This window comes from Periophthalmus magnuspinnatus, chromosome 11 (assembly GCF_009829125.3).
Source record: "Periophthalmus magnuspinnatus isolate fPerMag1 chromosome 11, fPerMag1.2.pri, whole genome shotgun sequence".
Classification (NCBI taxonomy): Eukaryota; Metazoa; Chordata; class Actinopteri; order Gobiiformes; family Gobiidae; genus Periophthalmus; species Periophthalmus magnuspinnatus.
The window spans coordinates 22310643-22327401 of record NC_047136.2 but is presented as its reverse complement, the minus strand read 5'-3'; the positions used below and the strand labels follow the sequence as shown (position 1 = coordinate 22327401).

The window sequence follows — 16759 nt, the reverse complement described above, 5'->3', positions numbered from 1 at the left end:
TGTCTCACTCCCACCCGTTCAGGCACAGGAATGGGGGAGGAGGAGAGGAGGAAGGGAAGAGAGGCATGAGAGAGGGAGAGAACAGCAAGAAGACAAGAGGGAGAGAAAGAAAGAGGGGGAGAAGATAGGGGGGAGAGAGGAGAAGAAGAAAGAGAGAGAAGAATAGCAGGATAAAGGGAGGAGAGAAATAGGGAGGACAGAGGGCGAGAGAATGATAGAAGAGGTTGAGGAAGAGATAAGGAGAAAGGAGAGGGAGGAGGAGGGAGGGATGATGAGAGGATTGAGAGAAAGCGAGGAGGGAGTATAGGGAGGGGGAGAAAGAGGGAGGAGAAGGGAAGAGGGAGGAAGAGAGAGTATGAGTAAGAGAGAGTAAGGAGCGGGGGGAAAGGGAGAGAAAGGGAGGAGGAGAGGAGGACAGATCTAAAGCGGTGCAGCTGCAGACATGAAACTGTCCAGCACACACACACATGCACACCCCGACAGACAGACAAACACACACACAGAGAGAGAGAGAGAGAGAGAGAGAGAGAGAGAGAGAGAGAGAGAGGCTTTGAAGAAGTGAAAAGCTCCCAGGTCTGAGTCACCAGAGTCCCGGGACGATCGGCCTGAAAACACAAGGACCGCTCTGCACCTGCTCCTCCCTCAGTCTGCACCAGGACCTGTGAATCAGAGCAGAATGACAGTAAGACGCCGCCATCGTTTCACTTTCAAACACACCAGAGACACTAACCCCTTACCCCTAACCCCAGTCATGTGTCACGCATGCACTTAAACTCGTTCACTTTACGCTTGAGCTTCAAATCTGTGGCAAACGTGAGTAATACAAACGTCTGTCAGGAGAGAACTCTTTTGTGCAAGTCTGAAAACATGTGAAGCTTTGATGTTGGTTGAGGCTGTTCTGCGTAAGGCGTTCAGTCACTTTGGGTGTTTTTTGCGGGTATTTTTTACATTACTCAACAGTGACGAGATTCAAACGGCTTCAGTTGTTACTAAACATTTGCAGAACTGATTTTGTGTTACATAAAACGTAGGCTACATATAATAATAGGTGTGTGGGTTTCATGGTGTCCGGAAATGCTCCAGATGGGCCGATGTTAACTTTGAAATAGGGTTAATTCTGTCTAGAGTAGGTGTTGAGGTAATTTAAAGGTACACTCTGGAACTTTTCTGGAGAAGAATCAATCAGCCACCTGCTTTTTGCATGAAGATGTTATAGCTGTGACTGGAATATTCTATAGTATGGCATTAACCTTATCTAGCTGGTACATATTCAATTACCAGAGTTTTTATTGCTAAAATAAAATCTGAAAACCATGCGTTCTTAGTGTACCAGGAGTCGCCGCTCCACAGATCTGACCTGTAACTGGAGGATTCACCTGTAATTGTATAAAAAATAAAAAAATTAAAAGCTTTGTAATATCAAAAAGTATTGTCAATAATTGTTTGATCAGCTTTTGATTGGATTTAATAATAATAATAATAATAATAATAATAATAATAATAATAATCGTAATCGTAATAATGCCTCAAGTTTTACAGTTATATAAGTTCCAAACAGATAGGGGTGTATACGTTAATATATGATTGGCATTGCTATTTGAAAGGGAAACTGCATTGTAAACTGTGATATACTTTAAGTTACACAATCTTTATTAAACAAATACCACACATACCACAGTATAATTTTATGTGCTCATTAAAGTCTATGGTGTGAATTCTTTGCGCTGGAGTTCAGACAGTCATCCTATCCCCATGCAGGGTCCCTCTGGTCTTATTTGTTTATTGCTTTGTTTATAGAGATTAACTATTTCTAGACTTGGCTTCAGGATTCAGGGCATGGTACAGTTGCGTATATCCAGTTTGGGCCGGTCCATCTGGGGTCTTATGTAATGTAGATGGCAATGGGACATCCCGCTGAGAGAGGGCTCCTGTCACCTCATCTCTCTCTGCTCCTAAACCCACTCCTGACATGGCAGACATGCAGCTCACTGAATACTGGGTTAACCCCTCATATGCCTTAGACAGACACAGCACTTACAACTATAGACCGCTATTGTCCCTGATAAATAAACTAATAAACTAATAAACTAAACTGGTCGCACAAATAAGAGACAAGCACAAATCACAATATTGATTTTAAATTACTTAATAAAAGAAACATGCCCACTGATTTTTGTGTTAGAAACCTGAGGTGCCCAATGGGAGTTGATGTCGCCAGAAACTAATTGGAGAATGAAGTGTGTATGTGAGAGTGGGTGTGTACTGGTGGTGGTGAAAACAGGAGTTGATCAGCAACATGTTAAAATTAAAAATTACTCAAACATGCACAAGTCACTCCAAATACAACTTCAAGGGAAGGAAACAAGTATGACATGGTTAAAAGCTCTGAAAAGTACATTTTGCAGAATAGGTCTGATTTCTTCCATCTGACAGAAATTAAATGCAGTGGTTTTCTACAGAGAATATAATGATGATAAACTTTACATCACCTTCCCCCTGCACTGACCTGTAACTGAGGCTGATGCTGTTTCCATGGAGATAGATGAGTTGACACTAATGCCAAACTTCAGGCAAAACAACGAAATCTGTGGAAAACCATGTTGCCTTCCCTTTACTAAAGTTACTGCACTTTTAAGTCTTACAAATGTACACAGATAAGAGGACAAAAATAACATTTAATATTGAGGTCTGTGATCACTATTACACCAGCATTTCCCCTGAGTTATATATTTATGTAAAGATGAGGTCATTATTATATTATAGATGCAATTTGGCTAAGTATACCCATTTAGAATTTGTAAAGTTAATTAAAAGCAACTGTTTTTATTAGATCTACTTCAAAATGTATACAGAAAAGACGACATAATAAATCTTCAATAAAAAGGTTTTGGAGTGAACAGTGAGCTTATATTGTGATATAAGCTGATGGGGGTGCATAAACATCACACACCTTTAGCTCTTGGTGCCTTTAGAAGTTTTATTTCATTAAAATAAAAAATAAAAATAGACTCAATATAGACATATTTGTTTTGTTTTAGGTAATTAGCATATTGGCACTTTGTTGACTGTAGTTTAGCACATTCTCAGTTGCACTTGGGGAGTGTGAATAACTTACCAATTAGAGAGAGGTAGAAATACCGATAGGGTTAAAGGTCATGCAGCACTCAGACCCCCCCCCCCCCCCCCCCCCATACTGACGAGAGATTACACCCTCGGGGAATTACATAACACAGCTCGGTATCTATAGGTTCTCTCATGTACATTATGTTTGAATTAAGTGTCAGCTGTCTAATGTGGAGGAACGCTGTTTATCTCTCAAAATAGTGTCTCCTGTTGCACATGTTCAGAGAATCATAAACAAATGCCATCGTATGTGGACAGACAGACGTGTAAATAAACCGTAATTATCTGTTGCTATAGTGATCCATTAAAGGTGCGCTATATGTCTTTTCTAGTGGAGAGTAGTGGGGAGCTACTTTTCTCCATGAAGACGTTAGTGCTTTGTCTGAAATGTTCCATGGTATAGCATTACATTTGTCTATGTTGCCAAGTTACAGGACAGAACACACTCACAGTAAGAATACAAGTATCTTTAAAGGCGTTGTGCTTGGTTTTTACTGTCTTAAAAACTTGGAAAACAGAACAATTTGCAGTGGTCCAACATTATTCTTCACTTACCTCATGCATTCAGAGCATGCTAATTATTCACAGTGATGATTTTATAAGTGCCTTTCACAATTTAGAGCAGCAGCTAGCATGCTAACACACATTTCCTGATTATTGGACAACAAAACGCTTCATAGTTAAATGCAGACAGAACACAGCAGACATATTTTAATCATTTTTTGCTCACATAATTGGAAAAAACATTGGGTAGAGGACCTTAAAGGAGCAAAAATCTGTTAATGAAGTTTCTAATCATACAATAAACAATCCAGGAAAACCGACAACATCTCCATAAGAAGAGCAGATGACTGACCCACCTCCCCAAAAGTGACATAGTGCCTCTTTAAACATAATGCTAACAACTCCACAAGACAATACAGTATAATTCCCTCTCAGTATTTCATATAAACACACTGATTCACACAGGTATGAATGAAACAAAGCACAAACCAGAAAACCTGCACACAAAAAAGTAAATCACACCTTTACTAACATATGTAATATAATTAGAAGTGGGGGGCAGGGAGAGCGAGGGATATTTCCACACAGCTGTTGGGGATCACACTGGGATAACATCAGAATCTGGTGTCAGGACAGAACAACAATAACAGCGTCATTACAGATCATTACATGGAGCAAAACACAGGGCTGGGAATGCACTGCCCATTCACACAGAGAGAGCACACAGCAAAATATGTGTGCGTTTTGATGTTACTTCTAAGTGATGTGGTGTATGCTCTAATACAGGGATGGGTCAAATGTACAGGACATACTTACACAGGGGATCAATGAAGTATACCTAACATATTTCAACCTATCACATTCTGTAGGCCGGTAATATTTGATACAGATGGGGGAACCTAGAATTATTATTGTCAAAATCGAAATTTGTGTTACAATATAGAGAGTTATTGGGGATTCTCTCTAATAGAAATGACCAGGTTCAACATCTGTGAATTTACCTTTTGGATATTTCATGGCAAAGTACAAGTTCACTAGACTAGGGGACTAGAATGCAGGCAATTGATACTTCACAGCGATATCATGCTGGGGGTGTTCTTCATGGATGTCTATGGCGGAATGTTCAGCAGTTATCATAGTGACACATTGCACACATTAGCAAACACTGTCAAAAAAGTTATAGGATTGTCTGAAAACTCAAGAAAAAATACAAAATGGATTTAAGTAAGAAACATTTTCAGTAGCCTGTGATCAGTCCGAGCCGATCCGTTCATGGTCCTGTTTAGGAGATTTTCAACAAAAAAGTGAGAGTGACTAACTGAAAAACTGTTGGCTAATAAGGGCCAGCTGTAATGTTATTTGAGAGGGACTTGTTTAACAGCACAAATCAGCTCACCTGTTGTATTTCCAGCTAAGTCAGTTCTTTATGACCAGATTGTGTTAAAACAGCTCCGATTGAAGTTTTACTTAAGTAACCTTGCCTACAGTTATCATCACACCCCCAGGGAATGTTGACGACATCAGCTGCGTATTATCAACAGCCAGATTTCCCTATGGCTTACACTTTACTGTACTTTCCAATGAAATATCCAAAATATTAGAACTGATCATTTCTGTTTATGACTAGACCCAAGTCGCTGTATCACGACACAAATCTGCATTGAATCAATATTTACTTTACCTGCTGCGTTAAATATTATTGACCTGCAGAATGTAGTGGGGCCCTCCTTTACCCAGCAATAGCAGCCTGGAGTTGACTATGTGTCTGAAGTGCTCATTCCAAAAATATGCTCTAGTTCGAAGTAGAAATTGAACCGATAACCATCTGGTCTACTGGCAGCCTGCTTGAGCTACTGTGCCACTGTGAACAGCCTATTGTTTGACCAGCTGAACAAATGAGGTCTCAGTTTGGCCGCGCATTTTAATAACAGACGATAAAATGTGAGCTATGGCACCGCTGCAGTGCTAAATCAACGCTAAAGACTTGTCGGGATTTGGATAGTGTCCCGAGTGCATGGGAGGGGGAGGGCAGGGGGACGCAGGGGGGCAGAGGGGGGCACAGGGGGGCACAGGGGGGCACAGGGGGGCACAGGGGGGCACAGGGGGGCATAGGGGGGAAGCAGGGGACACTGGACATAAACACGTCTCATAATAGAGCCTCAAATCCACATGGCTCCACAGAGAGAGAGAGAGAAAGAGGGAGAGAGGGAGGGAGAGAGAGGAGAGAGACAGGAGGGAGAGAGGGAGAGAGGGAGAGAGGGAGTGAGAGAGAGCGGGAGGGAGGGAAAAGAGAGAGGGGAAAAGAGGGACGGAAGAGAGAGAAAGGGGAGAGGAGAGAGGGACAGAAGAGAGAGAAGAGGGAAAGATTGGAGAGAGTGGAGAGGGAGAGAGGGGAAAGAGAGTGAAAGTGAGAGAGAGAGAAAGGAGGAGAGAGGGGGCAAGAGAGGAGAGAGGAGGGGGAGAGGGAGAGATATAGAAGGGGGCAAAGAGAGAATAAGACAGGAAGAAGGAGAAAGACAGAGGGGGTAGAGAGAGGGAGGTTGTAAGAGAAAAAGAGGGAAAGAGAAAAATAGAGAGAGGAGAGTGAAAGAGAGGGAGGGAATGATGGAGAGAGGTGGGCAGAGAGAGAGGGAAAGAGAGGAAGAGAAAGGGGGTAGAGAGGGGAGGAGGCAGTCGGAAAGGTAGAGAAGGAGGAGGTAAACACTTTTTCTGTGTACTAGCTCTCTGGGTTGTAACATGTTGGCAGCTCTTCCTCTCTCTGTCTCTGTGTCAAACTGGAATCAGAGTTCATCCCTCCATTTCCACAACATTCATCAACATGTCTGTGGCCCACTCACACCACACTGACACCCAGGCAACAAGGGTGGAGTGTCTTGCCAAAGGACACGAGATCACTCGACCTCATTACTAATATGTTCCTGCGTTACTTTTCTGTGTTAGGCGGCAACGAAGCTCCTGGATGAGATGTGCTTGTTGACAGCACAGTCTCTGATCTCCATGGAAACGGCAGAGCACTTCCAGGTCCTGAAGATGTTGGGAGAGGGGTCCTACGGGAGGGTCATGCTCGCTGTGCACAAGAAGAGAGGTGACTCAATATGGCTTTAATCTGGGTTTTAAATGTGTGTAGAAACTTTGTTTTGTGTGTAGGCTATGTAAAATGTATATGTGTATATTTTATCTTTATTTAAACAAGGAGAGCCCAATGAGAGCACTTAGACTCTGCTTTTCATGGGTGACTTGTTCAAATTCCAGAAAAAAAACATTCATACATAAGTCCATTTCAAACATTACAAACCGGGGCAGGTGTGAGCATAAATGTTTATGACCATATATGGAAAGTGAAGATGACTCTGCGCTAGACAAGGAAGATAAATGTTGTTTTTTGCACATTAACAATAACCTTAATAAACTGCTGTCCTTACACGCAGGTAATTTAGCAAGAAAACTGTTGAAACCTGCAATAATTTGGTACAATCCAAAAATGCAGACCTAAAGATTAAATCAATTTTGAAATCACTCAAATCAAGATTAGTATTCTGAATTTGGGTGATTTGAACTCAGATGGACATGATATATGTGTATTTATTTATTTATTTATTTATTTTTTTTGTGACAACAATTTGTCCAGTTGACAGATTTAAATGTTGCCTTTTGTTATTTATTTATTTATTTATTACAAATGAACGATGAAAAGAAAAAGATTGCTCATATTTCAGAGAATATTTCCAATTTCAGTCAATGTAAATGTGGGATCGATGTAAAGTATTTTGCGTCTGAACTGAACCTGAGTACTTTTATTACTAAGCCCTGCCTCCTGGACACCTGAATTTCTCCTAAGGGGGTTAATAAATCATCTCTCTGTCTATCTCTCTATCCTGCAGGCACTCCAATGGCCCTGAAGTTCTTCCCCCGTGAGTCCACCTCCATAGTTTCATTCCTTCGGGAGTATAACCTCTCCCTCTCCTTCTGCACCCATCCCTCGCTCACCCGCGCTCTGGGCATCGCGTACAGCACCCCCTCGCACTACGTGTTCGCCCAGCAGGCCAGTCTGTTTGGAGACCTGTACGACGTCATTATACCGGAGGTCAGGAAACAGTACCAGTCACAATACAAGAACTAGATCCTCACATATTCTCAAGTAGTTAAGTGAATTTTTAAAGCTATTATGAAAAATCACTTATTTTGTGGAGACATAAACTTGTGAAGCTAGTACAAAGAGTCTCAGTCTTCTCTCCAGACCCTGCTGCATCTGTACGTGTCATTAGTTCTGTTCTTAGTCAATCAGAACAATCTTTACAGCAAAAACACACAATAATTTTATGGACACATGGACATTTTTGCATTTTCCTGACAATCTTGAAAAACTTACATTATTATGCTATGAGGCTAATAACATAACTGGTTCATCATCAGCCCAGATCACCACCAACCACTCACTCACATTTGTTTGTTTGTTTGTTGTGGTGCAGGTGGGGATGGAGGAGGAGAGCTGTCAGAGAGTGGTGTCTCAGCTGTGTGGAGCTCTGTCCCACCTGCACTCGCTCGGCTTCGTCCACAGAGACCTGAAACCAGAGAACGTGTTCCTGTGTGACGCGGCCTGTCGCTGGGTCAAACTGGGAGACTTCGGCATGGTGCGTGTATCCGTACATTTACGCAGGGATACTTCAGAGGTCACTGATCTCTGCACTCGTCCATACGAAAAGACAGAATTTACCTAAGAGCTCTATCTCTGTGTGGACTCTTTGTACCACTGTGCCATGAGAAACCAGTGACCCGTGCACTCTCATTCAGGCACCTGTCCCCAGACAAAAGGGCGACGTGGGCTTCCAGTAAGACGCCCTGCGATTACTCATCTGATACAGTAAAAGTAGAGATCTGACCTGCAACTTAGCCTGTTAGAACCACCTGCTTGTCTTGATGTATACGTTTAATGCTTTAATGGGGATTTTCCAAGCAAAATAATAACAACTCCATGGAGAGAAGTATGAGCATCATCAGAAAAGTTACATAGCGCACCTTTAACTTTGGCACTTTGATGTCTTTTATGTCATGTGATGGACAAAATCACTGTGTAGTTACAATTAGTTAGCCTTGGACACAATTAATTAATCTTATCTTCTCTATCTATTCTATATATTTGATGTCAAAATTCCAACTTCTTCATTTTCTACCAGGTCAAACCCAGAGGCACTAAGGTCCCGGAGGTGTGGTACAGCTCTCCATACTGCCCCCCAGAGGCAGAGGTGGCTCGGGGTAACGTGGACTGCTGGAGCTCTGGAGGTGGAGGAGAGGCAGGCAGAGGAGAGGAGCGTCCCAAACGTGTGTGGGTCCCGGTGGAGCCCTGTACAGACAGCTGGGCTCTGGGCATTCTCACCTATGCTATGCTAACAGGTAGCCACCCCTGGTCTGAAACCGCAAGCGACTGCAGGTCCTATCTCATTTACAAGGAGTGGTTTGACTCTGAGAAAAGCCCAGAAGACGAGCTCGATGTTTGGGCTTGTGGAGGAGAGGGGCAGGAGCAAAAGAATCTTGGAGCTCCAGTAGCACCTCAGTTCAGCTGTTTTACCCCTCTGGCGTGTTCGTATTTCCAGAGCCTGCTAGACCCCAGGCCCAAGCAGCGTGGACAGCCTGCAGACATGCTAGCATTCCTGGGAGCGGAGTGGATGAGGGAGGCGGAGAGGGAGAGGCTAGCCCAGGAGAGGAGGAAGAGCAGAGGAGCCATCAGCAATGTGAAAGATCTGGAAGGAAGGAGCGAACGCTGAGACGCTTAGACTCTGACTTTAATGATGTAAAAGAGGAATTACTTGGACACAGCAGCTCAGAAATATAAAACAATGAAAACACCTTCAATGGTCTGGCCTGGAACGATTCTGAGACATTCTGAAAAACAAAGATGGAGAAATTCAACAGTTTGGCATGAAACTTATCTATCTATGGAGACAAGCAGGGATACCACCAAATTAGGAGTCAGATTTGTGCGCAGTAACATCTGTAAATGAATACAGGATAGAAAAATTAAAAGTAAAGCCACAGCATCTCCATGGAAACAGATAGCAGAAAGGTTCACAGTGTAAAGAAAAGCTTCTGTAGCAATCCATCCGTCCACATTCTTCCCTTCTAGGCGGGGATGTGCAGACCAGGGGAGGCGTCCAGGAGACATCCAGTACAGATGCCTGAGCCAACTCATCTGGTTCCTTTCCACGTGGAGGAGCAGCGACTCTAGTCTGAGCTCTACCTTTTATGTGACTGAGCTCTTCGCCGTATCTCCACAATCACCTAAAAACAACAGAACATGAAGCACATCGTCTTTTTCTCTTTTGCTTTCCTCCATTTTCCTAAGACGTTACCTGACTGTACTTTGGTCCTGGTCATACTTGGACAGTCTGGAGTAGTCTGGAGTAGTCTACATTATGTTGTGCTCTTGGCTTGAACAGTTGAACTTGTAAGAATATTATGAAATAGAAATAGAAATGATGCCATGGACACCCAGGATTTTGACCTTATGAACAGCCTCACATGGTCTTGTATATACTCTCTCTTGGAAACCACTTCATCTCGCCAAGCCGCTTTTCTCAATCAGCATTTTGCAGCCATAGAAAAAGTTGTTATGGATATGAGTACATGATATGTGTGGTTTGGATATTTAAAGTGCATTAAAACCATATTTATAAAGTGTAACAGGTGCAGTGAGAGTGGAGCCCTGTAAATCCACTGGGGTTTGTAAAGGAGGAGTTGTATTTAGGTGTGTGAAATATGCTGTATGTCATATAGGAGCCGTGTAAACAGCACAAGAAACTCCAGATGCCCCGCCAGCTCCTCATACTGCATAAACTCAGTATCTTAAGTTGCGTTAGAATCTTTCTTTCTTTTTTTTTTTTTCTTGATTGTAGTCATTTCAACTAGATTTTTAATAGATTTTTTTTATATGCATCTGGGTATTTCCAAAAGGTTTCTTGTTTCTATACAGTACCTGCATGATAATTTAATGTGAGTGATTTTTTAAATAAATAAATAAAGTAAAAACAAACTCAAAGATAAAAAATCCAGAAGATAATTTTGATAATGACAAAAATTATTACTAATTATTAAGACAATCAAAAATGTACTAAAACATTCATGGAAATATTGTAGTTAAAGTTTCAGTCAGGATGAATTAATGCCCCCTGTGTTTATTTTTAATTGGCTCTTTTTGTAACGCATCCCTCCATTTTCTTTTGGGTCGGGGGGCACTCTAAGCAGGGACTCCTAGACTTCCCTCATCCCAGACACTTCCTCCAGCTCCTCCAGTGGGACCCAAAGGTGTTCCCAGGCCAGCCCAGAGACAGAGACCAGAGTCCCTCCAGCGTGTAATGGGTATTCCTCAGGGTCTTCTCCTGGTGGGACTGGGTCTTTTTGATACCGTTCATTTTTTTTTTTTTTAGTAAAGACAATATAGGCCTACTGGATTTTCAAATTTTGCATATTCCCCCCTCCAAAAAAAAAAAAATAATAATAATTATTCATGTATTTTTTGCAGTGTGAGCAGGGGATCTCCACATGTCGCTGTGTTGTGTTTTTTTAGAGTCAAAGTGTGACATAAGTTACTCTAGAGGCAGCACTTACCAACAGTTAGCACTTGTTAGCACTTATTAGCACTAACAAACTATAAATGTACAAATGTAATAAATGCATGTTATATTTTTATAGTTCTCTCCAGGTTTATATGTCCACTCTTTTTCAGTTTTGTACACTCACACTTTTCTGGGGCTTTTAAATATGACTTCTGCTTTGAAATGATTTTTGCAACATTTGTAAATAAAATAAACGCTTTAACTGAGCTGCTACGTCTTTCTATTTTGTTTGCATGATATAGACTTTATATCAGATGCCCTCTCACAGCTAGCCACATTACACTGAAAAAGAATAGAAAGATGAAATATTTTTAATTCAAGCTTTTTTGTATCTAGAGTTTGTTTGCAGTGTATTTTGACTGGGTGATGTTTGCCCAGCGACACAACAATATATATTCCAAGGTAGAATCAAACCCACAACCTTCTGCACATAGTTTATATCATAGACTCTACACTATCCTCGTTGGACTTTGATTGACTGGAGCTGAACATTATGGGTGATTTCCTGCGCAGAAGTCAAATACCTACACCACTGGCATCCACACACATACAAATTCAGTTGTATTAGAATGCTTTTAATTTTCTAATACATGAAACATACAGTGACAGCTTTGTAGTTTTTGTAAGCATTTTTTTCCCACTTCTCCACACATGTTTAACACACAAACCCTGGATATTTAGGCTGAGTTCTTCTGCTGAACTAAAGGTAAAAGGAGCTCCCATATATCAAACTCAAGGCCCATGGGCCAAATTCGGCCTGCTACGTCATTTTATGTGGCCCACGACAAATAAATTAAAAGGTATGACTGTCTTAAAATGTCAGTTTATCAGAAGATGCACAGTTCAACAGCCATTTTTTCATGTCTATGCAAATCCATACGCAATATTTGTAACTTGAATAAGTAATAAATATAGAAACAGTTAATTAACAAGATTAAAACGTAGTGACATTTATCTTACAGTTATATCTGGCCCTTTGAGAGCAACCATTTTGTTGACGTGGCCCTCGGTGAAAATGAGTTTGACACCCCTGCCTTAACTGGAAAACTACCACTTTATGACATCACAAGAAAAATATAAAAATTATAATATATAAAATATTATAAATTATAAATATAAAAAATAATTACAGGCCAAACAAGTGGATAGGTATTAACATTAAACGTGTGGGTAAACGTTTTGAGCCTCTCTCATTTGAACGTTGTCAGAGCAGAGGCCTGTATTTTGAATGGTTCCTAGACTATTTTCCACGCTCAGTCGTCCTCAGTCCTAATCCAGCCACTACTGTCTGCAGTGTGTGCCAATGCTTCACCTGATCTGTGACGGTCCAGTGGAAAGTAAAAAGTGACGTAAGAGAAACTGAGAGCCGACCCCAGGCCCGCTCTAATAAAAGCCATAGACTCCTAAATAACACGAGGAGGAGGTGAAAACGAGCCCCTGCTGACAGCACAGTGTGTGTTATGTGTCCAGTGCATGCTACACTCACACTCCAATGACCTTATTCTGCCCGCTCATTTATCTGTGAACGCTACCATTGATACTCTGCAGTGACGTCACACTGGGGGGTTCTGCATGTATGTCTATGACGGAATGATCAGTAGTTACCATGGTGACACAACACACATATTAGCAATAACGACCAAAAAAGTTTCAAGATTGTCTGAAAACTCATGAAAACAACAAAATGGACTTAAGAGCACATTTTCAAGTGATCAATACAAGCATTCATGATCCTGTTTAAGAGTTTGATTTTTAACAAACGTGAGAGTAACTAACTGGGAAATGTTGGATAATGCTATCTACCTTGTGACTGTACTGTTCTTTGAGAGTAACCTGTTTAACAGCACAAATCAGCTCACCTGTTGTAGTTCCAGCTAAGTCAGCTCTTTATGGTCAGATTGTGTTAAAACAAAGCTCAGATTAAAGTCAAATTTAAGTAACCGAGCTTCAGACAGAGCAGTGCACACAGTTAGCACCACACCAACAGGGAAAGTTGATGACATCAGATAATGTCAAAATAAAAGACAACCCCAATGACGATGGCGGCATCCACAACAACTTTCAGAATAAGGTGAATAGAAATACAGATCATATTTTCAGTCAGTCCATAGGTTACAGAATGGTAAGTTATTAGGACTGCTACCATAGCAGTTAACAATAAAAAAAAAACTGGAGAAAGTCCTCAGGATGTTGCATAGAACAAGAAGCTCAAACCCATGAAAAGTAAATAGTTAAACAAACATTATTATTATTTAAAGGGGCACTATGTAACTTTTCTGATGGAGGGTCAGCCACCTATTTTGTCTTCAGGGAGATATTATTTCTTTTCCTAAAATCTTCCACAGTATAGTTTTAAACTTGCCAGCTCCTACAAGCAAATAATGACCCCAGGCCAAGTTACAGTTGAGATCTGTGGAGAGGCGTCCCTACTCTCTGTAAGAACTCATGTTTTTTCATGTTTATAACAATTGGCTAAATGTGAGATAAGATATGTTTCATGCCATGCTGCGGAGGATTTCAAGCAAAGCAAACAAGTGCAAGATTTCAAACAGTCTATGCCCTTGACCTCTGACCTGTGACCCTCTCTAAATCACAGACACACGGGCACTGCGTCAGCACTTCCCCGTTTGTGCCTCTCTTCAAACTCATCAATATTATGACCCTGACCACTTGTCCTGGTTCTGCTTTGGTTGAGTTTAGTCCACATGTAGACCTGGTTTAGTCCTGGTTTAGTCCTGGTTTAGTTTTGGTTTAGTGCTGGATTAGTCCTGGTCTAGTCTTGGTTTAGTTCCAGGTTTAGTCTTGGTTTAGTGCCTCACTCATGCTGCATGTTGTTGTTGTGCCACTTGGCAAGACACAATATCTACATTGTATCAAACTGAGGGTTGGAGTGTGTTTATCCCTTAAAATTGTGAAAATCTAAATAAAATGTTGCACTGTTATAATGATGCTCTGCTTCTGTGTTGATTCTTATTTTGCCTCATTGTAAATCTGTGAAAAAATGCATTCAATATGAAAAGAAAAAGATTCAGTTCTTTAAAAAAATTGATTCAAAAGAGCCGACTGTGTCACAAAAGTCATCACTATCACAAACACATTTAGTCAGGGATCAAATGTGGAAATCTAGCATAGATTTTGTTTCTGAATATAACACACAACCATCTGTGATATCAAAGCATCAGAGGGAGTCTTTAGAAACCAGATCTCTCCATGAATTAGAGACTCGTTAAAAGCTGACAGTTTGATGGGTCCCGCGCTGGAGGGGTGTACCAGCCCCCCTCCTCTGGGTCAACCTTTCACCCTATCTGTTGAATTAGCACTATGCAGAATGTGACACTGGACACGCTTACCGAGAGAGAAAGGAGAATGAAACCTGACGAGAGCTGGCTCATAAATGTGTTATTCCTACACAAGTGAAATCCCTAATACTCCAGACAACCAGACAAAATACAAAATGTGGTTTTCAAATGCTTCTTCTGCAGGTGTGAAACAGCTGAACGAGAAGGCCAGAATACTTTTCAGATCAGGTCTCAGATTACAAGGCTGTTGACCTGGTTTGTGGTTAATGTCTCAATCTATCTTTGTAATCACTGGGTCTACATGAAACAAAAACGTGCACAAAGTTCTGTCAGCATAAATACACTCATAATACCTTGAGAAAGTGGTGTCATTATTCAAACCCAAAGATGTGACAGATGATAACGAGCTTTGAGCCTTGAAGGTAATAAAGCGCTATATAAAAATGTAACCAGATTACAGTTTACCATGTGATTGATGTCAGTCAATTTCAAGCCTTAAGATTATTCAACATTTTTGCAGCCAATTTAAATAATAAAATATATTGTTTTAATGCATTATGAGACCCAATAATGTTGTGGTTTAAATTGTATTTAAGATATAAAATGCAAACCCAAAATGTCTCAGGTATAGTTTGCTGTGTAACTGTCAGACTGCAGATGTTGTGACCTAGTTTCTGGTTAATATCTCTGTAATCACAGGGCCTATCCACATGAAACAAAAACTGTCATACACTTCTGTGTGTTCTCTGTCAGTGTAAATAAACAAAAGTCAAATGATTTTTTCACAATAGTTTGAGAAAATGGAGCCATTATTCAACCCCAAAGACATAACTGTCGTCAGTCAACTTTAGATTAAAATGGAAAGTTTGTGGAAACATCTCTAACAAATATTGGTTCAATATTTGTGCAATATTCAATATTTGTGCGTAAGAAGGTTGGCTATTTCTTCCAAAAACAGTAGGGCTCGTGTAGAGACTCTTGTACAGACCATTGGAAATCATGACATTATAAAATTCCAGAACTTGAATTCACCCTATAAGTAGAAAAATGTGCATAGAAATAACAATAATCATTGAACTTGTTTAAAATATGTATTAACAGCGGTTTTAAAATTCTTCTGCAGGTGTGAAACAGCCCAACAGCGAGGCCAAAAATGCAGGCGAGAATACTTTTAATATGAGATAATTGCAAGTATTAGACTGTATGCAATGATACAGTCAGAGGTGGGTAGAAGTACTCACATTTACTCAATTACATTTACTCAAGTCACTTTTTAAAGAAATTCTACTTTTCAGAGTGTTTTCCTAGCAGTATATTTTCACTTCTATTGAGTTTTTTTTTTTTTTTTTAATTAACAGTACTCTTACTTGAGTAAAGGTTATGGTTCCTCTTCCCACTGTGAATAAGTATAAAGTGACTTGAGCTGCACATACCAGATTTTGTGCATTATTTATGTTTTGTCCTTCAAATTACATTCACACCACATTATAAATCAGATGTTACCTCCGGACAGTTACTCTTACTTGAATAGTACTTTTCCCAAATACTTTTTTATTCATATTTAACTCCTTAAGTCATTTCTGGGACCACAACATTGTACTTCTACTTGAGTAATATTATCTTGAAGCAATGTTACTCTTACTTGAGTACAATTTTGACTACTCTAGCACTCCTGGATATAGCGCTATAGAAAAACGTGATCATTTACCAAGGTCAGTTATCCTCCATTACACTTAAACTCTGCATATTAATAATGATTAGAATTTAAGATATATAGGCTAATGCACATGTTGTGGAGTCAGTTTTTCCATTTATGTATCTGGTGTTTTCATAAGATCAAAAGAAACATTCACATATGTTTAACCTGATCATTTCTGCAAGTGACAGAGGCTTTGAAATGACTGTATTTGATTAACACACAGCCATTTAAAACAGGATTAAATGCCTGCAATCACATTTCAAATCCAGCTGCTAAACTGGGAAGTGTCTGGAGGACTAAAGGGGAGAATAAGGGGGGAGAAGGGGCGGAGTCTGGAGGACTAAAGGGGAGAGTGAGGCGGAGGAGGGGTGGGGCCTGGACATATAAGGAACAGTGTGATCGGTCTAACAGGTATCCATACTTCAGACTCCACCCCTGCAGCCAGGTGTTTGTAATCAGAGACACCTGGCTGTAATCAGGGCAGTCTTTTGTAATGTCACCAACTACTTGAAATTGCAGATGTC

The 16759-nt window shown here is 40.6% G+C and overlaps 1 protein-coding gene across 1 annotated transcript; it reads left to right on the top strand.

The window, feature by feature from the left end:
* Positions 1 to 518: 518 nt before the first annotated feature.
* On the top strand, positions 519 to 11442 carry si:ch211-171h4.3 (serine/threonine-protein kinase SBK2). The gene is made up of 5 exons (XM_055225276.1): positions 519 to 682; positions 6568 to 6712; positions 7509 to 7711; positions 8097 to 8258; positions 8802 to 11442. Exons 1-5 carry the CDS (start codon positions 677 to 679, stop codon positions 9387 to 9389), a joined length of 1104 nt encoding a protein of 367 aa, XP_055081251.1. The 5' UTR covers positions 519 to 676; the 3' UTR covers positions 9390 to 11442.
* The last annotated feature ends 5317 nt before the right edge of the window (positions 11443 to 16759 follow it).